The 26073-nt window shown below is 33.9% G+C and overlaps 4 protein-coding genes across 6 annotated transcripts; 2 read left to right on the forward strand and 2 right to left on the reverse strand.

Moving 5' to 3' along the window:
• The first annotated feature begins 213 nt into the window (after window positions 1-213).
• LOC110668929 (uncharacterized) lies at window positions 214-4379 on the forward strand. Its single transcript, XM_021830342.2, has 10 exons — window positions 214-371; window positions 798-1019; window positions 1102-1306; window positions 1535-1625; window positions 1719-1864; window positions 2606-2849; window positions 2946-3050; window positions 3140-3322; window positions 3402-3606; window positions 3707-4379. Exons 2-10 carry the CDS (start codon window positions 806-808, stop codon window positions 4189-4191), a joined length of 1878 nt encoding a protein of 625 aa, XP_021686034.2. The 5' UTR covers window positions 214-371; window positions 798-805; the 3' UTR covers window positions 4192-4379.
• A 290-nt stretch (window positions 4380-4669) lies between these two features.
• LOC110668928 (uncharacterized) lies at window positions 4670-7179 on the reverse strand. 3 transcript variants are annotated; one of them, XM_021830340.2, is made up of 2 exons: window positions 7020-7179; window positions 4670-6202 (listed from the first exon to the last, which is right to left on the reverse strand). In XM_021830340.2, exon 2 carries the CDS (start codon window positions 6135-6137, stop codon window positions 4929-4931), a length of 1209 nt encoding a protein of 402 aa, XP_021686032.2. In that variant the 5' UTR covers window positions 6138-6202; window positions 7020-7179; the 3' UTR covers window positions 4670-4928. The 3 variants fall into 3 exon arrangements, with proteins under 3 accessions (XP_021686032.2, XP_021686033.2, XP_021686031.2); XM_021830341.2 differs by having other exon boundaries at window positions 7025-7172; XM_021830339.2 differs by lacking the exon at window positions 7020-7179 and adding an exon at window positions 6728-6923.
• A 3708-nt stretch (window positions 7180-10887) lies between these two features.
• LOC110668922 (syntaxin-132) lies at window positions 10888-16628 on the forward strand. Its single transcript, XM_021830323.2, has 13 exons — window positions 10888-11190; window positions 12004-12102; window positions 12234-12290; window positions 12682-12730; window positions 13092-13180; window positions 13254-13327; window positions 13986-14028; window positions 14142-14202; window positions 14313-14338; window positions 14548-14625; window positions 15037-15117; window positions 16057-16122; window positions 16283-16628. Exons 1-13 carry the CDS (start codon window positions 11173-11175, stop codon window positions 16454-16456), a joined length of 915 nt encoding a protein of 304 aa, XP_021686015.1. The 5' UTR covers window positions 10888-11172; the 3' UTR covers window positions 16457-16628.
• Window positions 16629-17403: 775 nt separating this feature from the next.
• Window positions 17404-25082, reverse strand: LOC110668921 (protein EMBRYO SAC DEVELOPMENT ARREST 30). The gene is made up of 11 exons (XM_021830321.2): window positions 24739-25082; window positions 24408-24635; window positions 24219-24312; window positions 23020-23090; window positions 22850-22938; window positions 22495-22738; window positions 20975-21087; window positions 20610-20700; window positions 20319-20447; window positions 18955-19508; window positions 17404-18354 (listed from the first exon to the last, which is right to left on the reverse strand). Exons 2-11 carry the CDS (start codon window positions 24579-24581, stop codon window positions 17907-17909), a joined length of 2007 nt encoding a protein of 668 aa, XP_021686013.1. The 5' UTR covers window positions 24582-24635; window positions 24739-25082; the 3' UTR covers window positions 17404-17906.
• Between the last annotated feature and the right edge of the window lie 991 nt (window positions 25083-26073).

The following is a 26073-nucleotide window of genomic DNA, read 5'->3' on the forward strand; positions in this document are numbered from 1 at the left end:
CATTGTTGTAAGTATAAGAGTTTATTCAGATTTTATATATATATATATATATATATCTTACATCCTGAAAATAGCTGAAGTATTTTAAGCTTTAAAACTCATTGATGTGCATAAAAATTTTTTGAAAGAAGCAAGACAATGTCGTAGAAAAAGTGCTTGAGCTCTGAACTTTTTATAAATACCACATCTATCCAATATTCATGCCGGCATCCCTCCCTCCCTCCTTCCCCCCTTCTCCCTCTCTCTTTCTTTCCCTTTCAGTGGGAGAGCTTGCGAGTCCAACTTTGAATATTTGCCTATTAGGATCTTGTTGTTTCTTTCTGCAAGTTCTCGCTTCTTCTCTGTCATTTTCCCTGATTTTGTTTTTTCCTGTAAGTTCTTCAATGCTCTGTTTCTTGAGAGGAAAATTGGAAAAGAAATGATGCCACAGTTCTCATTTTCCTTGAGAATATGATCATAATTTGGTAGTAGTAACCAATAATAATGTAATAGTGCATATCTATATATATTTGTTCTTTCTTTCTGGGGTGGACTTGGCTGCAGTTGCATCTGCATGCAAAACTATTTTAACTCTTTTCTTTGTATTGCATTATATGGGAATAGCAAAATATGAAATGCTTCGTATTTTCCTTCAATCTTCTTCTTCCACTTTTCACTGTTTGATAGCAGTTTTGAATTGAGTAGTTGTTCAGGTTTTGTGCATATATTCATGAGCATTTCAATGAGTGAAAAAATATGTTGCAAATCCTCTGCCCTGAAATAAGTATTCTGATGCAGTATTCCTGGCCTTGTTCTAGTTACAGAGATGGCTAGAATTCCCATCTTCTTGGCGGGGCTTCTTCTCTTATGGGGAGCCTTTGCAGAAGCAGAATACATAAAATATAAAGATCCAAAGCAACCCATAAATGCTCGAATAAAGGACTTGATGAAAAGGATGACACTAGAGGAAAAAATTGGCCAGATGACTCAGATTGAACGCAGCGTTGCATCTGCTGAAGTGATGAAGAAGTACTTCATTGGTAAGCATCATCATTATTAAATGAAACAACTTAATACAAAAAATGGAAGCAGAGATAAAGAATCTGTTTTTACTTTCGTCAGGGAGTGTATTGAGTGGAGGAGGTAGTGTTCCAGTTAAACAGGCTTCTGCAGAAACTTGGATTAAAATGGTGAATGATTTTCAGAAAGGTTCTTTATCAACCCGACTTGGAATTCCTATGATTTATGGAATTGATGCTGTTCATGGCCACAACAATGTCTACAAGGCAACCATTTTTCCTCATAATGTTGGACTTGGCGCCACCAGGCAAGTAAATTTGACTCTCTGCCAATTTCTGATAAAGCTGTATGCTATTTATTCATTTCTCCCTGCTGGTATTTAGTGCTGGCCTCTAGTTTGTCTTTTTGTTGTTTTGGCTAAAGGGTTTACGGATTTAAGCTTATAAATTTTAAGTACGCTGAGATTCTGTAAAAAGTATGAATTTTTTGGTCTTCTCTGCGATCTCATGAGGATATCAGTCTTGTTAACAATCAGGGACCCTGAACTTGTCAAGAGGATTGGGGCTGCAACAGCACTTGAAGTTAGAGCGACAGGCATTCCTTATGTTTTTGCACCTTGTATTGCGGTAACGGTCCAATCCAAATAATAATAGTTTCCAACTTATCAAGAATCATTATTTCATCACAAAATTCTGATCTATTTCACTAACATTGTACAGGTTTGTAGAGATCCAAGATGGGGTCGATGCTACGAAAGCTTCAGTGAAGATCCTAAGGTCGTTCAAGCAATGACTGAGATAGTACCTGGCTTACAGGGAGAAATCCCTGCTGGATCTAGAAAGGGTGTTCCCTTCGTTGCTGGGAAGTAAGAATTTTGTTTCTTCACAATTTTTAGATGGCAGATGCTAAGTCTTTACCCACTTTCAATTGGTAGACCCAGATTCAAGTTTCCACTACCCTAATCTCCTACTTAAAAAAAAAAATTGAGTGTTGTTTTTCCTAATTGTTAATGATGGGTTTTCACATAATTTTAATAATATGTTTGGATTAGAGGTTCAAGCTTGGTCGACCAACATGTGCTTTGCTCAATGTCTAGATTAATCCCCTGGTTTATTATATGGGATATCTAATATATTCACCCTTATCCCTTCCTGTGTTTATTCTCCTATGCATATCATTAATCAGAAAAAAAGAAAAAGAAAGCCTCACTCTGCTAAGTTTGGTGGGAGTCTGCTGGTCCAATTCCTTGATTTTCTTCAGGATAAGGCAGATTTTATATATTGAGTTCCCCTTCTTCAATTAGATGAATAAATGTCCCATAATGTTATCTATGAAAGCAACTTTTTTGGACTTCTGTGTTAGGTTGAAGACTTTGTTGCAAGGTCCCTGTCTATGTTTTTGAACTTCAATTTGACTAAAAATTTATTGGAAAAATTAAAAAAAAAAAAAAAAACAAATAAGCATAGTGGAGGAAAGTTTTTCTGTCTTGTTAGAATCATTCATCTCATATCAGTTCCACTGAATATCAATTTCCCAGGTTCCAAACAAAATTTACAATTTGCTTGCCCTAATTTAGCTGTTAATTTCTGGCACCTACTTGTCACAGAACAAAAGTTGCTGCTTGCACCAAGCACTATGTTGGTGATGGAGGAACGACAGATGGGATTAATGAGAATAATACAGTAATAAGCAGACATGGTTTGCTTAGCATCCACATGGCTGGTTACTACACCTCTATCATCAAAGGGGTGTCTACTGTTATGGTCTCCTACTCTAGCTGGAATGGTGTTAAAATGCATACTAACCGCGATTTGATCACTGGCTTTCTCAAAAACACTCTTCGCTTCAGGGTAGAAATTTTTTTGAAGTTCGTCATCATTTTCATCTTAACTAGTTTTGAAATTAAGAATTTAAGAGTTGCATGCAAATATTATGGCTTGCTGCAGGGTTTTGTCATCTCAGATTGGCAGGGAATTGACAGGATCACCTCTCCACCCCATGCTAACTACACATATTCCATCCATGCTGGAATCTCTGCTGGAATTGACATGGCAAGTCATTAGTCTGAAAGCTTTTCGCTTTATCTGATTTTCATCAATTTGTGGCAAATTAGATATTCTAATACTTGTTAATCCTGCAGATCATGGTTCCATTCAACTACACAGAATTTATAGATGGCCTAACAGACCAGGTGAAGAAGGGCATTATTCCAATGAGCCGAATTGATGATGCAGTAAAGAGAATTTTGAGAGTAAAGTTCATGATGGGTATATTTGAGAACCCAATTGCAGATGAGAGTCTAGTCAACCAGCTTGGAAGTCAGGTATGGATTGTTCATCTTTCAGTACTATATAATAGGCAATCAGATTCAGAGGACAGAAATGTACTTAACCAACCAACAGGAACACAGAGAACTGGCTAGGGAAGCTGTAAGGAAATCACTTGTGCTGCTAAAGAATGGTGAATCTGCTGATAAACCATTGTTACCCCTTCCCAAGAAAGCTTCAAAAATACTTGTCGCTGGCAGCCACGCGGACAATCTAGGCTATCAGTGTGGTGGATGGACAATTGAGTGGCAAGGACTCGGTGGAAACAACCTCACAAGTGGTAAAAATCTCAACTTTCTCTCATTTGTCTCCTCATTAAATTGGCATCTGAAAGCTTTCCCTAACATCAAGTTTTACCTGACTATTATGATGATGAACAGGTACCACAATCCTGACAGCCATAAAAAATACTGTTGATCCTAGCACCGAAGTTGTGTACAAGGAAAACCCTGATTCACAATTTGTCAAGTCTGGCGAGTTCTCCTATGCTATAGTTGTAGTAGGAGAACACCCATATGCAGAAACACAAGGTGACAGCATGAATCTGACAATAGCTGAACCTGGTCCGAGCACCATTCCGAATGTGTGTGGAACTATCAAATGTGTTGTTGTTATTGTCTCTGGGCGTCCTGTAGTAATCCAACCATATATGAAGTTGATGAATGCTCTTGTTGCTGCTTGGCTTCCTGGAACTGAAGGCCAGGGTATTGCTGATGTTCTATTTGGTGACTATGGTTTCACCGGCAAGCTTTCCCGTACATGGTTCAAGACTGTTGATCAGCTGCCTATGAATGTTGGAGATCGATACTACGACCCTCTTTTCCCATTTGGATTTGGCCTCACCACCCAACCTATCAAGCCTTAGCTTAGATGCTGATGCGAAGGTGCTATTCAAATGAGAAGAACAGCAGCGTTTTAACAAGAAGGATAAAGGGATGCTGACGGTACTTTTTGAAAAGTTAAGAGTAGGCAGTCTTCTTCTTCAATGAACTACTCTGATTCTCTGTAACTCTGAATTATGGAATGAAATAAAACATCTCCTTTTCACATTAATTTGGTTGAATGATAACTTTTCACTATAGGCAATGGTTGCCAAAACAAATCACTTCGTACGCTTCCCTGTCATGCAGAGATAAATTGTCTAACCTGATGGTTAAAGGGATCCTGAAATGCCACAATGATGTTAAGCAGAAGGGGAAATTCCAAACATGGAAAGGAAAATAATCATGGATTGCAAGTATAGATAAACTTATTCAAGTGTTCAAATACAGTATCACTAAATTATGTACAATGTGAGATAACAATAGTGCAGACTGCAGACACAGTGGATCATGAAGTGAATGTACTCTCTGAAATGACTGGCAGTACATATATAGGACTGGAAATAAAAAGCCAATATTACAGTAGCTTTATCCATCACGATTTTATTCACACACCATACATCTGAAAAAACTTATTATTACAACAGCAAAAGTAATCGTTCTCCCATAAAACTGCATATCCATAAAAACACTATATTACAATGGGTGAAGAGAAATGAACTGTATAGCATTATGCCCAAGGGGCTATTTGGCATCAGCTATCTGCGCGTCTTTGTCCTTATCAAGAAACAGAACTCACATTCTCAGCTTCTTTTATCTGCCTCAAAATGTCAGCTTTTTTCTCAAGGAGAGCTTCAATTTTTCCATCAATCTTCTGTAACTTCTTTTTCAGACTGTCAAGGTCCTTGCTTTTACACTTATCACCCTTTTTTCTTTTCTTATCACCATTCTCTTTCTTTTCTTTATCTTTCTCTTCCTCTTTACCGTCCTTTGCCTTATCATTCTCCTCTTCCTCCTCTTCTCTCACTTCTGATTCTATTTGAATCGCCCTTTTGACAACTTCAGCCTCGCTCTTTGACTCAATAACTTCATCCTTGTGTTTCTTACCCTTTTTCTCTTCCTTGTCCTTCTTTTCTTTCTTTTTCTTATTCTTCTTCTCTTCTTTCTGTTCACCTTCCTCTTCTTCTCCCTCCTCTGTTTCATCCTTGTGTTTTTTCTCTTTCTTCTTCTTCTCTTTCTTTTTCTTCTTCTCTTCCCCTTCATCATCTTCTTTTTCCTTGTCTTTCTTTTTCTCTGTTTCTTCCACAAATCCCTCACCTACCTTCTTCTCTTCATCTTTGACCTTATTTTCTTTTTCTTTCTCTTTCTCTTTATCTTTCTTTTCTTTCTTGTCTTTTTTCTTCTCTTCATCCTTCTGCTTGCCCTCCTTTACATGCTTCTTATCTTGCTCTTCCTTAATACCCAAACTTTTATCTTTGATTTCCCTTGTCTCTTTTTCCTCCTCTTCTAAATCTTTATCCTTGTCCTTCTTCCCTTTCTTATCTTTCTTCTTTTTCTCATCTTTCTCCTTGGCCTCCTCTACATGTTCTTCCTTCTTCTTTTTCTTCTCTTCTTTTCCCTTGTCTTCCTTATCTTCTTTCTCTTCTTTTTTCTTAGACTCTCCAGCTTCATTATCTACCTCTGACTCTTCACCTAAACTATCCTCACCATCCTTTTCTTTCTTCTTCTTCTTTTTCTTTTCCTTGTCTTTCTCCTTCTTCTTGTCATCTTCATCATCACCCTTCTTATTCTTCTTATCTTTCTCCTCCTTGTCCTCTTTCTGCTTTGGCTTTTCCTTCTCTACTGATTTGGTCTTCAATTCAAGTTCAACCTCATTTTTCTCTTCCTTCTCATCTTTTGGCTCTTTATCCTTGCTCTTGACTTTGACATGCATTTCCTCCTTTTTAATTCTTTCAGCTACTTCAACAGCAGCTTCAGATTTGCCTTCCATCTCAGGATTTTTGTGAAATACTTGAACAGTAAATGAAAATCCTTTCTTGTTTAAGTTAAGGTTCCCTGAAAAAAAATGCAGACCAATTAGGAAGTGAGACATCAATTCCAAACAACCTATGAGATAACTTTAAATGAATATTCAGCAGCATAGGATAAACAAGACTAATAGATAGATCAAATGAAACTAATCATTTGATGGGATCATTACAAACAAAAAATATGAACCTCACACAAGGACACAGATACTGAGGTTCCCTATTCAACCCAAAAACAGGACCTTGTCATTTTGCCTGCCTCCAATCCAAAACCAAATGACAGGAATTACTGGTTCCCTTTTTCTATTGCATGAGCAACAAGGACAAATGGAAAGATGGTAGAAGGAATATGCAATGGAGAGAAAGAAAAGAAAAAAAAAATTCCAGAAATGCAACCACAAGCCAATAAGAGATTCCTAGTGTCAATCTTTCTCTAATTCAATTTACACTATTTATTAGAAAAAGAAAAACTCATCAACCAGTAATTAAGCAAAAAAATCATCCAAAATGAAAGCAAAACGTTTGTTCTTCTTATCCTCTGTCACTCAATTACCTGAGACAGAGAATGATTCCATATTGATGATTTTTTTTTTTAGACACTCCTCAGAAATTATAATTTCTTAATTTTTTTTTAAAAAAAAGAGAGATGGACATAAATCATATAATCAAAGCAAAACAAGAATCAAGAAATTGGCTAAAGAAACAATCTAATATATTAAGGGATCAAGGGTAATATATATATATATATATATATATATATATATATATATATATATATATATGTAGGAAATGGATCAAATCAAGAAAAACTCAGAAAGCAAAGAACAGAGGGAAGGAATTCGTACCTTACTTTTCTAGAACAGAAAAGAATTCCCCTGGCGGTGGCTTTTAATAAAAGAGAATGATCCAGAGAGTTTCAGAGTTACCCCTTCCTGCATATACGCCAATAACCAAGCGTGGAAACAAGAACCTGTCGCAGACTATTTATATAGAGCTGGAAGTATGAAGCAAGCAGGCACCCATTTGTAATTTCCTCTTCGCCCCTTCTGCCGGTGATTGTTGACCACCTTTGATTGTCTCGCCCTTGGTTAGCACTTAGCATATTCTTTGAAAAAATAACGTTAAAAATATAAAATATAATTAAATCATAATTTTCAGCACAGTACAGATAAATTTACTTTCTTCATTAAAAATGCTATTTTAGGTTTCAACTGCTAAAAATAAAATGAATGAGAGTTGTCATACTTCCTACACATTCTGTCTTTTGAAAAAAAAAAATTAGTCATTTACTCCGCACAATTTATTTGTTTTTTTTGTTTTAATATATAATTTATTATTTATTTTTATAAAATTTTATATTTTAAAATCATAATATAAAATTTATTCTTAGTTAATCATATTAAATACAATTAAAAATTTTATTAAAATTTTAAATAATTATATTCTCATTAAAATTAAATTTAAGTTTTATTTTTAAAATAATTATCAATTATTTTCTTCTCAATATTTCTTCATAAAAATATAACAATATAATATTTTTATAATATAATTGCGTTTAAAAAAAATTATATATTATTAGAAATAGTTTATCCATAATCATTATAATAATAAATATGCTAAAAATAAAATTTTAAATATTATAGTAATATTCAAGAAATAATAATAATAATATATAAAATAATTTCTTAATTTATAATTTACATTTTATTTTTTAAGTCCTAAATTTGTTCTTCTAATTTTGAGTTTTTTATATTTATCAGTAATTATAAATTTTCATTATAAATGAATTTTATTTTAGATAATTTTCTTTTACATTAAATTGTAAATTTAATTTAATTTTTTAACTTTTATTTATGTGTGAAATCAATTATATTAAAAATATTATTTTATATTATTATATTAGTTAATTAATTATGTTAAAGTAATTAGTTGTGAAGTTGAACATTGATCATTTAAATTCTAGAAGGAATATAGACGTTTTACATTATGCGAGAGGCAACTTTCTTTTTTCAGCAGATTAAAGGCAACGGCTACTCCTTACTCCTTAGTCCTTAAGGAAAGATAAATAAAGTTTTTTTTTTTTTTTTTTTTTTAAAAATGCAAATAAGAGTCCATTGCATTATAAGGCCTCTAAAGTCAACAAATACAACCTGAGCCTACAACATAACACATGAAGAAAACTTGTAGGCCCAAAGATCAAGCCCAGCACAAAAACAATCTAAATAAAGAAAAGCATGCTGATGACCAGAGAGAGATTCAGAAGGCAGCCGAACTCCGGGACCACGCCAAAGACATACAACACTCGCTCCGCGTAAACACAATAAGGCTCCAGGAGGATGATGCGGTGGAACTCACTGGCTTCTCAGTCTTGTCTAGCCTTAAGGGACAACTTTTATCAGAGAAGAAGGAGCTTTAAGTTTATAGAGATACCATCACCACTGCACAAAAGTTCCTCCCACCTTGAGCTGAGGATTCGGTTCAACCAAATCGAATTGAACAAAATCATCAAAACTGAATTAATTGAATTATTATATTTTAAAAATCGAATCAAATTAAAATGAATAAAAAATTAAATCAAATTAAACCGTTTTATTTCAATTCGATTCGATTCGAATCGATCGATTTTGAATTTTGATGGGTTTTTTAATTTATACTTAATTTTCAAGTTATTTGGTATGATTTTAACCTTGATTTGAACTTAATAACCCTTAATCAATGAAATTAAATAATTTATATATATATAATTACATATAATTCATTAATTCTCTATAAAAATAAATTAATTTAAAATTTAATAAAGCAATTCAGTTCGATTTGGTTCAACTAATTTTTTTTTTAAAAACCAAACAGAACCAAAATAATTAAAATTTTTAAAATGTAAAATTGAATCAAATTATTTTAAAAATCAAATCAAATCACTGAATTAAAACGATTCAATTCAATTTATTTAATTCAAACCGAATAAAACTCACTTGATTACCCCCTACTCCCACTGAGCAGAGCAAAATATTATGAACTCAAAAAACAAGCCACTCAAAACAAGGCTCCAAACATAGCTCCCTTAAAAATCACCATGAAAAATGAAGTTCTGCAATTCAAAGATCAAGAGCACAAAGCTATAGACAATTGAACTGTGGTGGGAAAGAAAGCCCACAATGGAGCCGAACAAGATGCCTTTCTCTATCGGAAGGTACAGGGGGAAGTTCACCGAAAAGAAACGCACTCAATGAAGACTCGAGAGAACTGAAAACTAAGTAAAACTAGGGAGAAAATTCTCTCTCTAGAAGTATAGAGAGTCTTTTTCTTTGCTTGTAAATGAAGTACAGTCTTCTTTACAATTGGTGTACACATCTAATTAATTTAAAAATATTATATTAACTAAAATTATAATAAAATTTTCTATAAAAAAATATATTATTAATTTTTTATTGATTAAATGCATAGACACCTTAATATAAATAAAAATTTTCTCGAATTTTCAACAATTTTCAACCCAAAAACAAGTGTTATACAAATAGCTGTCGTATATCATTTTCCCAATACTTAATTAATTAAGTCACATTAAGTCGCCAACCATAGAGCCCTCCACCAGCTATACATTGTATCAAATTCCCTAATCCAGCAGCCAGTTTTAACTTAATGATATTATAATTATTTTTTAATTTATAAAAATTTCAAATTTTAATTTTAATTATAGTTAAATAAAAAAAAATTCTGCCAATCCAATAGATAAATAACACATTAAATAAAAAATAGATAAATGCAAATAAAAAAAATAATAATTTTCATTGTATTGATGTATAATGTAAACCCATAAATCTAAATGTCAAATTCATTATAGATAATTTATCTCATCTCAGGATCTGAATAGTTTACAAACTATTAAAAATTTATAATAAGATTTATGTATTGCTTGTAGTTAATAGAATATAAACTCAAGATAGAATGTACTAAGAATTAAATTTTTAATTGTTGAATTATAATTTTTTTTTATTATAATAATAATTCTTATTATAAAACACTCTATTCTTTACATTTTCAAAGATGGATGATTGGTGAATGAGTTGGTTTGACTTGGCATCAACACTAAATGCCACCATTTCTTTAATTTTTTTTTTATTTGATTTATATGGCTAACTAATATTTTATGCCTTAAGTGCTCACCAAGGGTAATTTTGATTTGGTGGAGGAAGGAATCATTTAGGTATGGCTACTAATTATTATTATTATTATTGTGGGAAAATTATATTTTTAAGCATTGATTTTTTTTTAATTATTTATAAATTGAAATGTGGGAAGGTTTGAAAATTGCTTCTGCCACAATTGGGAGAAGCGGAAGGCGTATCAGACATCTCTGTCATCGAACATACCTTTGATATTGATTTAAAAAAAAAAAAAAAAAAAAAAAAAAACTTTGATGTGGCACATATCTTTGATATTATTTGCTAATTTAGTTTATTTTCCTTAGTCTTTTTATTTATTTAAAAATAATTTAAATTTCAAATAATTAGTATTAAATAATTCTTTAATGTTTTTTTATTACAAAAAAAATGTTCGATGGTCTTAAATGTAAAATTCATAATTCACAATTAAATTAAAAAAAGTCCACCGTCTTAATTACCGTTAAAGGGACCCGCAAAGGTTAACGGTTGGATCTGTTTAATTTGTGTGCAGCGTCGCAGACGATTTGGCCCCTAAAAGGGAGCTGCCGGGCTTCGCGGTCTGGTTGTCACCTTTCTATCTCTCTTCTCCCTCTCATTCATTTCAACCCGAAAACAGCTATCAATTTCTCTCTCTACAGTGGAAAGAAGAAGAACCCAAATTAAGAGATTTTCTTTCGTTTTTCTACAAGTTAAGACCTGGTTTATGTTTGCTCTCTGTTTTTTCATAAACCAGGTCCTAACCTTCCCTAATCAATCAATCTACACCTCTTCTCTTCTTCACTTTTTTATCTTTTAAGAAAAAAAAAAGAGGCTTCTTTGAGCTTATTCTTCCACAATGAACGACCTTCTATCGGTAATTTCTCCCTTTTTTTCTTATTTTTGTTGATTTTGTTTGTTTGTTGTTTGTTTTATTGGGTTTGTCTTGATCTAAAGGGTTGTTTCCTTTTTTTGATTCTGATAGCTTTCTGAATTGGACCCATTACCCACGGAGTAAACTGAGGATTCGATTATGTGTTTTGTTAGTTAAAAAGTTTGAATTTCTTTTTTTTTTTTTTCTTTTTTGCTGAGACAGCTGAAAATTTGAACGAAACTCAAAAAATTTATTGTTTGGAACTTCGGAAATGAAACATAGGAGCAAAGCGTTCAAACAGTTTGATATTAAAGATTTGCTTGCATTATTTGATCTGATCTTTTGTAATTTATGAAGATCTTGATTCTATACTTAGCAGCAGTTATGTTTTTCACATTATTTTAAATTGAAATAGTGTTTAGACTGATGTGGGTGCCATACTTACTATTGTGCTTTCAGCTTCTGTACATGTCGGAGTTCACTGTTTATATCTAGACTTGTATTTGCATTACTTGGTATTTTACATCATTATATTGCTCCTGTTTTACTAATAAGGCACACCCGGTGGCTTTTTTGTTAACGATGATCGAGGATTCACAATGCTAATGAATGTGTTAAACCCCTGAAAAGCTAATCATACGCCAGGCTATTTTCTTCACTATTGCGTATTGGCTACCCGTTTACTCTTTCCATGAATGTGATCACTGAGTATCCTTGTTTTGATATTATCAAGTGGTCATGATATTTTGCAGATGGCATTAAGGGCTATGCTAGGTTGAGCTGGATTTTCCTGTAATGACTTGGTTAATTTTGCAGGAATCTTTTGAGATCCCTCGTGGTCAGGGTTCTAGAGGTGGCGATATTGAAATGGGAATGAATTCTGGAGATTTGGGCTTGGAAAATTTCTTTAAAAAGGTGCTCAGTAATTCTCTTTCATTCTTCATGTATTTGGTTGTACGTTATGTGTTCCTGCTAGTATTTATTTATTTATTTTTGATAGTATGATCAATCTGCATGAGGACATCTATTTTTATGTATTTTTACAGGTTCAAGAGATTGAGAAACAAAATGAGAAGTTAGACAAGCTACTTAAAAAGCTCCAGGTACAAGCTTTCTTTATTTTCGTTTCATCTGTTCTGATTTGCACAGTCCTAGTAACTTGAGTAGCCTTTTGGCAAGTTCTGTATCTCTCTATTGCAATGGATGCAACTAACACCTGTTATGATAAATTAAAAAAAAAAAATAGCTTAAACTATGAAATAATAATTGCAGTTTACAGAGTGATTAGCTACATATATGGACACCCTTGCACTGTAGTTGGAACAAAGCTTAGTGTGCACGATCATAAGGCTTTTTCAATTTATGGTTATCTTAAAAATAATCTAAATCTAACTTTGTACTTCTGTATAGATAGTGAGGAAGAGTTGAATCTTGCAAATAATGCCTTAGATGACTGAAAATTTTATCATTATTATCTTTCAAATTTGTTTGCAGGATGCCCATGAAGAGTCAAAGGCTGTGACTAAAGCTCCTGCTATGAAAGGTTACTATCAGTTTGCATTTCCATTGATAATGTTGCATCTGGAATTTTCTTTATAAATGCAGATGTACTACTCCCTTTTGTTTTGCAAACCCAAATCAGTTATCTCCAAGTGTAAAAGGGGCTAGAACCTAGAAAGCCTCGAGTTAGTTGCAGACAACATATGCTGATGTTTGTAAATGCATTCATTAATTTTATGTGTGGATCAATCTTTTCACTCTTACCTTATGATTTATTTTCCTCCTTGTCCGTCTCTTTTGTGGTTTAGTTCCAATGCATCTTCTCATGTTTATCATCAACTTAATATTTATCTGCATTCTTTTGAACCTCAAAAATTAGTAATTGGTCTGGTTTTCATCTGCAGCAATCAAGCAGCGGATGGAGAAAGATGTTGATGAAGTTGGAAAAATTGCTCGTTCAGTAAAGTCCAAAATTGAGGAACTTGACAAAGAGGTAAATGACTTTCTGCTTTTTCTTTATTGATTTATATCCTCCTGATGGCTCACAACATCTTTTTGTGGTTCAGAATTTAGCAAATAGGCAGAAGCCAGGATGTGGAAAAGGAACAGGTGTAGACCGATCAAGAACCTCAACAACTATGTAACTTACATTCTAACTCTGCTTTCCAATAATTTTCTTTTCTTTTCTTTTTTTTTTTCCCTGAGCTGCTCGAATTTTTATTGCCACTTATGACACTGTTCAAAGCTTTTCGATTATCACCATTAGTTTTCAAATATTATGAGAGATTATATGTAAGGATGATATTCATCTCAATTGTCAAAGAGGTATTTTGGGACACAAGGAACATGCATATTTCCTAGTTCAGATTGTCTCTCTCTTTCTTTCTTTTTTTTTTTATATTCTAACCTTTTCTGAACTTCTATTTTAATGAAATCTGAAATATAGCCATACATATGCGCACTCATTTTTCGTGCATTGGTTATTAACCATGGCAATTAAGTAATTCCTCTTTTTTTAAGACTCTAAAAATGGGTTACATTTCGGTTCTTCTTTTGTATGAAACTTGTATGAGACTTAAGAAGTTTCCTGTAAATGCATAATTAGCTGAGACCTGAAACCTATAAAAGAAATGTTGGTTCTTATATTAGGTTGAATGCAGTGAAAAGAGGGCATTTAAACGTTATTTTTTACAGTTCTATAAATTATACTCTCCTTTACAGGAGAACTTTCCAATTAAGTGGGCATAATGGGATTGTTTTGATCAAATAACCTGATCTGACTCTAAATCATTTTGCAGGGCCTTGAAAAAGAAGTTGAAAGACAAGATGGCTGAATTTCAGGTAGCAATATAGGCAGTTAGACACACAAGTGTGTGTGAATTGAGGGTCTTTTACAGTTTCACTTCCCTACCTATTTGTGGTCCCAATTTTTGACTTATTTGTAAATTGTGCAGAATCTAAGGGAAAATATCCATCAAGAGTATCGGGAGGTTGTTGAGAGGCGTGTTTTCACAGGTTTGAACCTTTCACTTGTTCCTCGTCTATGGTTAGTATATCTACAAAATGATGCCTTGTATAATATATGATGGTGACTGTTCCTATTTCTTGGTCTCCTTGGTTTTCAGTGACTGGCACTAGAGCAGATGAAGAGGTGAACTTTTTGTGGTCAAAACATCACAAGCAAAATTCATATTCTTTGTCCTCTTTTTTTCCCTTTTAATATATAAAGAGTAAAGCAGCATTTCTGAAACCTTTGGTATCTGTCCAAACCCTCACATCCACTGCCCACCTGAGCCATGCTTAGGTGCCTGTGACTTCATATTTTAGTAAACTCATATTTTAATTATTGAACATTGGCAGACAATTGACAGATTGATTGAAACTGGAGATAGCGAACAAATTTTCCAGAAAGCAATTCACGAGCAAGGGCGAGGCCAGGTTTGTTGCTTGTTTTTTCCTTTATTAACCTGTTTCTTTATCTCGCATGTTAGCTCTTTGCAAAGGCTAGGGGAGAAAATTCTCTCTTAAAATAACAATTCCTTTGTATTAAGAGCAATCTTTAATGGTGTATAAACAGTTTTGGTGAGGCTTTCTTCCTACTCTAATGCCACTAGTGAGTGGAATACTGAACTGACTCATAAAGACTATTTAAATGGTTCACTTTTTCCTTGTTTCCCATCTTCACTCGTACTCTATGTTTGTTTATTTCTTTTTTTTTTCCCCCAGAAAAAGAAAGAAACATTTTTAGGATGCTAATTATGAATTGTGCGTATGACTTGTGGTTTATCTAAACATCAGATGACTATAAATGTTCATGCCTAATTTCATTTACATATTCTGAGCATGCAGATAATGGATACTCTGGCAGAAATTCAAGAACGCCATGATGCTGTTAGAGATTTGGAGCGTAAGCTTCTGGACTTACAACAGGTATTTCATGATTATAATTTTATGTCTTTGTACTGAATTGTTGTTTTTTTTAAGTCCAATGATGCAGTCTGTTTTGATTTCAACATTAATTTAAATCACACAACAATTTCAACAATTTAATACACACACGCACACAGAGCAAGCGGAACACACCATTCAGTGTTAGGTACTGTTATCAGAATCGGTTGACAGCCTAAAACCTCAACATAAAATAGAAAAAGAAAAAGAAACTAAGAAATAAAGAAGGAAGATTAAAGATGAAATTCCTCAAAATAGGCTCCTACACCAGGCAACAAAGTCTTCTTCTCTCAGAACTCCCATCTTGGCTAGCAATCTGCAACAGAACCAGGAAGGTCTATTAGTTGTGGTCAACTTTTTCAGTAGACCAACTGAGATTTGTGGCATCTTGTAGTATAAAGGTAAAAATTTGAGTTTGCAAAACGTAGTGTTTGTAAGGTCCTACATCATGCATTTTCTTTCTGGTAAGAAGGATATCCACTTAAAATAAAATTGCTAGGATACCCTTGTTTCCATCAATAACTTCACTCCACAAACATATAATTGCTAAAGAGAGGCTTGTCACCAAGTTTCCATAAATAGCCTTTGCTAAAATGGGATCATAACTATGCAACTCCACTCCGAAGATGCATTGAAACTTAGACCTATGTGCTCCTGTTTTCAAGTAGGCATAATACATAAGCATGTTATTGGAGCACTTGCTCCTGTAATTCTAGGAAGGGAATTGTTGAAATGGAGCATTTTTCCTCATTACTATAACTTCTTGGAATAGAATTATCCTTGTGGATGTTTTGGGGAGCTACATGTGTGCATGTGCACAAATCAACGGGCTCTGTTAAAATATGTGAGAGAGAGAGAGAGAGAGAGAGAGAGAGAGAGAGAGTAATTTAGATTTTCTTTTTTAATTCACTCGTTGTGCAGGTTTTTCTGGATATGGCAGTTTTGGTGGATGCACAAGGGGAAATGTTAGACAACATAGAATCACAGGTAATTGCACTCGCTTTTATTGCCCAACAGCTTTGACAAGTGAAGAAAGTAAAAGAAATTCTTAGAAACATATCATGGATCATAGCTACAATGCTGTGCGATAATAACTAGAATATTATACCTCGTGATTTGAATCTTTGCCTTATCTCCTATTTTCTAGGTGTCTAGTGCTGTAGATCATGTGCAGTCAGGGAATACTGCTCTCCAAAGGGCAAAGAAGTTGCAGAAGAACTCCAGGAAATGGATGTGTATTGCCATCATAATCCTTCTTATCATTGTTGCAATCATCGTTGTTGCTGTAATCAAACCATGGAGTAGCAACAAGGGTGCTTAGTGCCTATGCTAGTTGTATATGTATAAATGTGTCAGAACATCAACTTTTGGGCCTCATTCCGGCAGTTTGTTGAGTTCATTTACAAATTCAGCTTGCATCTGTTAAATTCTATCATATTCTTTGGACTCTTGGAGATAAATGTTCTAAGCCGGTTCATCACTGGTGTTTGCAATCTCATGATCCTTTTTCCACCCCCTTCTCCCCTTCCTCTCCTCTCCCCTGCGCGCCTTCACATGTTTATTGCTAAATTTCCTATTATGGGCACACTGGGCTATTACTTCCTTGCGAAAAATCTAATCATATCAGTTGCATGTGAAAATATGAATCTAGATGCTGGGTATATTTGATTATTTCTTTTATCCCTTCGATTATTTCTTTTATCCCCTTGCCCTGCTGATTTTTTTTTTCCTTTTTGGCTCTGATTTCCTGAGTCGAGTGCTCTGACTGCACTGATATGTCATGTATTTCCTTGCATTGATTTGCAATTTTACTTACAATTTTGGACGTAGAATTGGCCTATTGAGGCCGGCAGCATCCAGAAATATAAATCGAGGGCAGGACATTTGTTAGCTTATATAATTAACTGCCGTACCATTCCAGTTCTACTACTAGAACTAAGAATGGAAATATGTGCAATGGAAGAGCTATTCTTAGTGCAGCGCTGCTGTCCAACCAATATATGCACTTACTGATTTCGCTCGTTTTTCTTTTTTCAAGATGCATATTATCAGAATCAGTTCCCACTGTCCACTGGGATAATAAAGTTCCAGGGTGCAACTGCAATTTGACTGCTTAAACCTATAATAATTCTTAAAAACAACAGGTTACTGACCTTGAATGAAGTGCCTCACCATTTTCCATCTTATTCTATCTGCATTTTCTTCAACCCCTTGAATTTGCAATATCAATGCTATAACTGCTGCATATGAAAAATTCTGTACATCGAGTCAACAATGAAGCAGCATTATAATTATAATAATGAAAAAATTATCTTAATTGACTTCCTTTCGAGACAACTTTACACTCATGGCAAGAAATGGGGGTTTACAAGAAACAGAACAAATCACTACTCAAAAGATCAAGTGGAACTGACTTCAAGCTGCCATATTACAACATCCACTCCAGCCTCCCCACGATTAAACATCTTCAATGATGCAAGATCATTTTGAATACTGGCTGCAATCAACTAGTCTGGACCACATCGATCATTCTCGCTGCTGTGGTGTTCAAAAAGTATGCTGCGTGATTCTGTGACTGAATGAGTCCTCAAAATCTACTAAGAAAGAATAAATCTGAATTTATTTCCCTCAAAGTGCCCAAAGTTGGAGCTGTGACATGAAAATGATCTTCGAATGTCATCTCTTCCCCAAAATTTCTGATTCCAGAAGATACGGCCAAAAAGCAAGTACCAACTTCACAATAGAAGTCAATATCATTTCCAAATCTACTTCTAGTCGTTAGGGTCCCATTCATCATCCTGATCCATAGGCAGAGTCAGACTACTCCGACCACCAGTGTCATCAGGTTCTTTTTGAACCACCTCATTCTCATATTCAGATTCATTATCATCATTTTTAGCACCTTCTGTCCCCACTGACTCTGAGGGAACAGCTTCCTGTCCATGCTGCATCCATTCTGGGCATTCATCCTCACCTCCATATAGGTATCGGCCATCAACACCTTCTAGCGGAGTTTGAAACTCGGCAGATGAAATTCTACAAGAGCATTCAGGGAGGGGATGCGAAAGAAATGACAAGGGTTTCGACAAAAGGGATTGCCTGATTAGGCCATCTTCACCCAAGCTTTTGTTGAGAAGTTCCCTCACTGAGAGTGTCCAATTATGCTTGGGATGATACATATCGTTGCGGGTAATGTTGAAAAACTTTGCAAGGACTTTCCTGTTTGAAGAACAAATAAACTATCAGAAAAGAATCACAAAGATCCCATAATTACCGTGGTTCATAAAAAATGGATAGATAAAATGAGAAAAAAAGAAACACCCAAAGTTGTGATGATGGAAGCTAATTTTAGTAATTAAAATACACAAAAAAAAAGCTAAAATTGAAAATACTGTGCACTTGAAAATGTATTTCTTAGACATCTAGATACATCAATTGCATTCTTTGTTGATCTTCCTACTCCCTGTCATATAGCATGCCATGCAATGATGCAACACAGCACTATAGAAATTCAGCAAAATGAGACTAAATTCATATTTAACTTATAATTAAGAACTTCTTGTGCTAAAAGAAACTTCATTACAACATATGCAAACAGAGAACAGACATTTAGACATTTGGAGGACCATTTAGTCGACCCATGGAAATCAATCAAATAACTGGTAATTTACGATCCTCCTCAGAGATTCCTAAACATAACTTGTACGGTGATTTATCTACATTAACTGCCAGCTTAAGCTTGAAACATATCAAACTTGAATCAATTTCCACATTCAACATCTTTTTTAACGAATTCAAATAGTTTCAGGCCCATTTTACCAGTCTGGTCGATATGTTCTAGAGGCAGCACTTTCATATAGCCGCTGTCCCATGACCAAGCTTGAGAAATCTGGCCACCCACTTCCATCATTATTAAAACCAGGAAAAAATACATCTGCTTCCACAGAGACGATGTAATCAAGAGCATCCCAGAGTAACCTGTGTGCCTGCCTTCTTAAATCCATTGGTGAAGGGTCTGGTTCAGATTCAGTCTCAGTGATCCAACCATACCAGCCTTCTTTCTCATGTTGATAGATGGGCCGGTCTGGAGGTGGAGGAAGAGGCCGAGGCCGAGGACCTGCCCTCTTCCATTCTTCCTTAAGTTGTTTCTCACTTTTGGGAGGAGGTACTTGAAAGGAATCTTCAGAAAGAGGTCTCTCAGGACCAACCAAGTTGAACAACTCTTGCTTGCTGCACACTGAAGTGCGATCTACCACATTAGCAAACATGGCTCGAAGAGGGATCAGAACACGTTGACCACCAAAGGCTTCAGAACCTGCCATGTATATTGTAGTTTTGGGTGGATAGCCAATTGCTCGGAGGAGAAGTCCAACCTGCAGAATTTTCAAAGGCAATACTAACAAAATAAACTTCAAAGATAACCACCATTGAGCATATGAACCACAATGTCAGAACTTAAAAAATAATTCATGCAGCCCAAGACATTTGCACAATCTACTTTTACCTGGGAGCCAAGAAAATCTGGTAAAGGCAAAATAAAAGCTAGCAGATTGTGGAAAGACTGGCAAGAGCATGATAAACCCAGCATCTAGACTAGCTTGGCAGAATAAAACTAAGGATCCTACTCAAAATACCCATTAATATGGACTAAGACCTCAGCCTTTATAGCTAATTTCAAAAAAAAAAAAAAGAAAAAAAAAACCATCACCTCAAGATTTCAAACATCCAAATGCCATTACCATATTCTTCTATAGATAACTATAAGCATGACTAGGACAACCACCTCTTTGGCTCAAATCAGTTAACATGTAGAACCCTAACAAAATATTTAGCATTTCAATTAAATTATTTTATTTTCTGTTTGAATAACTTCTGGACAGCCAAAAACTAAATCTAGTGTTAAATTGATAACAGTGTGACATCAACATTTCTCCCAACTCGATGGCATACTTCCTTCCATATTTAACTGATGGTCACCTACTAAATAACACCTTTATCAATGAATTTCTAAATCTTCACCTACCAACTCCAGTACATAGTATAAAGATTCACTTTGCATAGCTTTTGGTAAGGAACAAAATAAAAATCTTGGAAGCAATGCTATCAAGATGATCAAAACCATTCTATACAAAAAGTAAGATTGCATAAACAATCTGGATCTGATAGTTTAAACTTGACTATACCTCTTCCGGCATGAGAGGGCATGACCCATTTTCTCTATGCAAGTGTGAATCTACACTAAGTTCTTCATTAAGGATTCCTCGGTTGATCAACTGTGCCCTTCGATATTGTATGAGTTCAGTGTGAACGTCCTACAAGAATTACAAAGTCACAATTAATATGGAGCTAGGAAAATTGAGAGCAGTGATCAAATATATTGAATCATATTTATAAGAAAAAACACAAACATATCTTAGCAAATCAGCGACATTAGGTGTTGACAATGAAAAAGAGGAAAGGCTTAAACCACTAGCCTGAAAAAGTTCTGCACAACCATGATATGCCAATGTGTCCCTCAACAAACCAGGGTGAAATGCAAGGAAAGGTTGACCCCATGCTCTTAACCTACAGGAAAAATTATGAAACAAACACATCAATAACTGCACACAAACACCAGAAATGGATCAAGTAACAGTTATAAATGGGATTCCACTGGCTCTTTTTCTATGGAGACATGTTAGCTGAAGTTCATAAATCTTATATTTGCAAGCCAAGTACCCTTGATTTCAAGATGATCAACATTGTATAAGTTTCTCTCATATAAATACAAGTTGCATATCTCATTTTTCACTCATGTATAATAATGATTCTAGAAGAAAGACAAGGGGAGAAACTATACCTATCAACCATCTGGTGACCAAGCAACTGAATTTCCTGCCTAAATTGGAGAGCATGAAACGCAACTCTGCATCGAAGCCTCTGAAACTCATACATGCTAGGTGGAAGAATTGACTGAAGAAAAATATAAGCCATCGTGAATATAATAGTAGAAGATAAATAATAACTCCTAATTGCGGCATGCACACTTGAACTCCATGCCTCAATTTGGTCAATCACCATTTATATTGCTGCAGACATTAACATTTGAAAAGATGGAAAATTGAAACACTCAAGACTAAGGACCAACCAAAAGAGAAAAGGAATCAGTCTCACCAAATAGCAATGAAATTTCCATAAGAGCCAATAAGGAGGTGGCCATCCAATGGGGCAAAAATAATGAAAAAGCATTCAGGCAAGGGTAGCCAATAAATCCAACATCATCAACAACAATGCAGGATACTGTTTCCTGCCCTCAAATTGGGCATAGCCTACCATTAGTGTTTGGTGACACTGTAAAGTGTATATGGTGTTCAAAAGACACTACAAGGGAGGTTGGGGACCCTGACTTGATCTAACAATTTGAATCAGTGAGTTGCAACTCGTTGTAAAGGCACCCAATATGAAAAATGCTAGGAGTCGTCAAAAATTGAATGGATTAGAATAGAACAGATAACCTAAACCGTCATTCATTTGGCCTTGCATTATTCTAATACGATGTATTGCAGCCTGATATTAAGAAGATGCTTAGTTTGGCTTATAAATCGGTCAAACCTACTTATAAGTAGAAAGTTAAAGGTAGAATAATGTTTGTCTTATAAATTTTTTTTTTTTTAAAAAATCATAAGTACCCCTTCTAATTATCAACTTATTCTAAAACTACTCTTTGACCAAATGAAAGACTTTATTATTCTAATAATTTTAAAAAATACTTGCACCATCCTTGTCTTAACAAACTCTCAACTATTTAAAAATACCACATACCCTTTTTAGTCATTTTGACAAATTAAGTTATTTTTGAACACCTTTTAACTAAATACTTAAACTACTTAAATGTAACTTCTTAGTATTGTTGCCAAAGACTCAACTATTTATTTTTAAATTGACCTACAAGTTAAAAAGTACATTTTAAGTGAAACTTTAAAAATAAGTAACCAAACCAAACACCTTCTAAGACCTTCATTATCTCCAGAATTAGTAAGCCAGGCACAATTGCAAAACACTATAACCTGTGTAATCCTTTAAGGAAAAAGTGGTTACTGTCAAAAGTGCAAGTGAGAATAGACACTAGGAATAAGATGGTAAGCAGGTGACAAAAAGACAATTCTGCCATAACTTCAAACAACCAAATACTTTAATGTGGAAGTTGCAAAAAGTAAATAACGGACAGAAATGTTCTCATGTAAGAAAGGTACAAGGTTCTTGTTAATTGAAGACTTATTCTTTCTCAAGAATAGAGGTTTTTGTTTCTTTTTTCCTTATTTATTTTTTTATGCTAACAAATAACAACTCAATGATGAATATATAAATATATTTAACTACCTGTAGGCATCCTCCATCAGCAAGCACCAATCCAATAACCTTGGCTTTCTTCAACTTAGGCAGAATTTCTTTGATATAAAAATTTGGAGAAGCAGTACTTTTGGGCTTAAATGTTGGGAACTCATTCCTTTTCCTAGCTGCCTTCAAATTGTCAGGCAGGCTCTTCACAACGATTACATCCTTTTTGAGCGATGCAATGAACTGCTCCTCATCATAGAGATAGGAAAAACTCTTGAATTTGTTACTGTATGAAATTCCAGGGAAAAAAGAAAGAAAAATAAATAAATTTTGTAAGATTTACTAATGCCACCAAGGGAACAGACAGAAACAGTTAAATTAGATGGCAACAAGATACCTAATGCCTTTTGAACGAAGACTTTCTTGAAACTCTGGAATGACAAGAGTAGCATTTAGAAGCCTGGATATGGTGACAAGATCACAGATCTAGAAAATTAACCAAAAATGTTATAAACTCCCACTAGAAATTATAGTTCATGTAACATTTATGCAATAAATGAATCATACCGAAGATCTTATCTTCTCAAATCCACCAAAAATTTTTGCATAAATATAACCATTGTTCTTTTCATTTGGAACTGCAAAAAAAAAAAATAAAATAAAATAAGAAAAAACTTAGAAACACACAGAAGAAGATCAAAGGATCATCATACAATAACAAACAACAGACCACCAAAAAAGAAGCATTTTCTTGTTCAAAGAAAAGTGGTGTAGGGCAAAGATTGAAGCCTTGTGGAAGAGATTTGTTCTCTCTCCAAAATTGCATATTATGGTGAAGTGTTATGAGGTTAAAAGTATTAACTAAAGAAATAAAACTGCTTTTCATGAGATCTTGACACATGACTGGCAGCCTAAAGAACATAAAGCACATGATAGTTCACAGGACACACCATGCATGACCATCAATGATGGAGCTAGGTCACAAGCAAGCCCCTTTGGGGACATTTTGAGCTTCTTACATCTCTGAGGCATTTCCAACTAAAAACAATAATCTCCAAGGCAACATGTTGATCATTCACCATCAAATGCTTAAACAATTCTGCCATGTATTCAAGAACAAAATTTCCAGCACAATTCTATAACCTGATGGTCACAAATCTTAAATCTACAACACATCAATAAATTATTTGCATAATTTGAAAATCAAAATGACAAAACGGTTTCAGTTGCTAACCATATGATCTGAATAACCAAGTTAGGTACTTAAAAAACAAAAGTAACAATTGCTATCAAAAAATAGTTAGCATAGAAGCAAAATCTACAAAATTTTGAGAATGAAAATTCATCAGATTCACATGAAATTTGATGATAACAACCTATCATGGTAAACAGACTCAAGTATTGGTGCATCAACCAAAAATACTGGCACTTTAATTGAATTAAATCCTACAAATGAAATTTCCCATCCAAAATGTGCCAAATAGTTTCCAACTACAAACCGACCCCACTCAGATGATAAATTTACATAAGCCTTTCTAAATCAAACAAAGCGGTTGAACATAATTAATCATGGGTCACTTAAAATGCAATAAAGCTAAATGGAAGCCATTTAATTTCCGAGAATTATGAGGTAGGTAGTTGTCCAGTACACAAGATAGCGAATGCACTGCCATCTCGACCAAAGCAGTTCAACATAAAGAAACAAACACCAGTAACAAACTTAAAAAAGAAAAAAGAATAGACAGCTTGAAACACAGCCAAATTACCTGGGTAGCTGCTTCTTGGGTTGGCATAAGGCTGCAATGACTCTAAGGACTTCACAACCCCCCATAACTTCTTATTTCTAATATATCCAACACTCTGCAAATGACCAAAAACACATAATCAAAATGACGAAATAATAGAACACAGATGGATAGATAGATGCCAAAAAAAAAAATCAATGCAAAGCTGACCTGCGTCTCTGATAAAGGAGGGAAATCGAGACCGGACTCCTTCTTTGGAGCATAAGATACCAAACTGGAGCTCGAGAACTTGGTTATAGAGAGGTGAATGACAAGAGATCCCGTCGATAGTATCAGCACTAACAAAGCTATCCATTTTATCTTCGATTTGAATACCATCTTCATTCATACCAACCTAATTTTGTATTTTGAAAACGCTTGAAATCCCAATAATAATATCTACATTCCCAATCCAGAAAAAAAAAAATTAAATTAAAAATTAAAAAAAATGGAATTCCTCCAAAATACAAAGAAAAAACCGATACAATCGTAAGCATTTTACCTGTAAAAGCTAAGACTGTAAGCTTTACAGTCAACGGATCTCAACGCAAGCTTTAGCTCAAAACATAGGATTATTATTTATTATTATTATCTTTTCTTGTTACAGTTACAGAAGCGTAAGAGATTTGGCAGACTGAGATTTGAAATTCCTTTTTTAATTTCTTTGGTCTTCTCGGAGAGGAGATTCCGGGGATTGGAAATCTCGAGGAGAAGGAATTGGTTTCTTGAGAGAGAGAGAGAGAGAGAGGGTTACAGTGAGACTGTGTGTGCTTGAAGGGGAAAGAAAATGAAAATGTAGATTTGTGAAGAGAATATAGAATGCATGTTTAGGAAGCTGAAAATACATTTGGAGAGAGAGAGATTCTGTAATTTGCTATATTGTTTTTTTAGTAAATAAATATTTAGTTACAATATTTTAATTAATTAATTAGATGATCCTTAATTTTATAAATTAAAATAATTAATCCTTAATTATTGATTTCGATAAGTGAAAAGTCTTTCCCTCTATAAATTAATTATTTTTCCGTTAATCAAGGCAAAAAGTTTAAGGTAACATAAACATTTTAATACCAAAAACACTCAATAAAATAAGAGAATTTTAAATTCTAAGTAAGCAAAAAGAAAAAAAAAATGTAAGTATATTCTCTTCCACCGCCACCACCATCACCACCTCCTCCTCCTCCTCCTCCTCCTCCTCACCTTTCAACCACCCAGCCCTTCAGCCCTTCTAAAATATACTAAAATTAGTTGGATAAAATTTCTTTTAATTTTTAAAATTTAGATTAATTAATTTAGAATTAAAGATAAAATAATTCATAAATTTAAAATCTAATCGATTAGTAACTAAGTGCCTGCTTTGGTATTATACCAACATTACTTTTTTTTTTTAAGAGAAATAATATATTATTTTAAATATTATTAAAAAAATAATTTAAAAAATTTATTTTATTATTTTAATATTTTTATTATTAAAATTTATTAAATTTAATTTTAAATTATTTTTTATACTCTAAATAATATATTTTTAAAAAGCGATTTTTTTCGCTAATATCAAATAGGCCATAAATAATTGATTATCTTTGTATGTCATATTCATTCCATTTTAAGGGCAAATTGATGATTTAGATGGAAAAAAAATTTGTAGCGAATTTTAAATATAAATACTTATTAATGTAATTTTCAAAATAAAGTGATCAATTAATTATTTATTTTTTCATATATTTTGAAAATTTTTGAAGGAGACTGAACTTGTCAAGATTTGAACATTAATCTTTTGGATAATAAAGTAGACAATGAATGAGCTGCCACTCTAATGGCTTGCTAAAAAAAATTTCTT

This window comes from Hevea brasiliensis, chromosome 5, assembly GCF_030052815.1.
Source record: "Hevea brasiliensis isolate MT/VB/25A 57/8 chromosome 5, ASM3005281v1, whole genome shotgun sequence".
Taxonomy (NCBI): Eukaryota; Viridiplantae; Streptophyta; class Magnoliopsida; order Malpighiales; family Euphorbiaceae; genus Hevea; species Hevea brasiliensis.

What these genes read in the sequence shown, in the direction of transcription:
- LOC110668929 (XM_021830342.2), top strand. Translation starts at nt 806, where the DNA reads ATGGCTAGAATTCCCATCTTCTTGGCGGGGCTTCTTCTCTTATGGGGA. An exon ending in TTTTTGCACCTTGTATTGCG is followed by an intron (nt 1,626 to 1,718) that starts GTAACGGTCCAA and finishes AACATTGTACAG; the next exon opens with GTTTGTAGAGATCCAAGATG. An exon ending in TCAACCAGCTTGGAAGTCAG is followed by an intron (nt 3,323 to 3,401) that starts GTATGGATTGTT and finishes ACCAACCAACAG; the next exon opens with GAACACAGAGAACTGGCTAG.
- LOC110668928 (XM_021830339.2), bottom strand. Translation starts at nt 6,749, where the DNA reads ATGGAATCATTCTCTGTCTCAG. An exon ending in GGAATCATTCTCTGTCTCAG is followed by an intron (nt 6,203 to 6,727) that starts GTAATTGAGTGA and finishes ATTTTTTTTCAG; the next exon opens with GGAACCTTAACTTAAACAAG.
- LOC110668922 (XM_021830323.2), top strand. An exon ending in TAAAGCTCCTGCTATGAAAG is followed by an intron (nt 12,731 to 13,091) that starts GTTACTATCAGT and finishes TTTCATCTGCAG; the next exon opens with CAATCAAGCAGCGGATGGAG. An exon ending in ACGAGCAAGGGCGAGGCCAG is followed by an intron (nt 14,626 to 15,036) that starts GTTTGTTGCTTG and finishes CTGAGCATGCAG; the next exon opens with ATAATGGATACTCTGGCAGA.
- LOC110668921 (XM_021830321.2), bottom strand. Translation starts at nt 24,581, where the DNA reads ATGAAGATGGTATTCAAATCGAAGATAAAATGGATAGCTTTGTTAGTG. An exon ending in CTGATGGAGGATGCCTACAG is followed by an intron (nt 21,088 to 22,494) that starts GTAGTTAAATAT and finishes ATTTTTCTTCAG; the next exon opens with TCAATTCTTCCACCTAGCAT. An exon ending in AGAACATATCGACCAGACTG is followed by an intron (nt 18,355 to 18,954) that starts GTAAAATGGGCC and finishes TTCTTCAAACAG; the next exon opens with GAAAGTCCTTGCAAAGTTTT.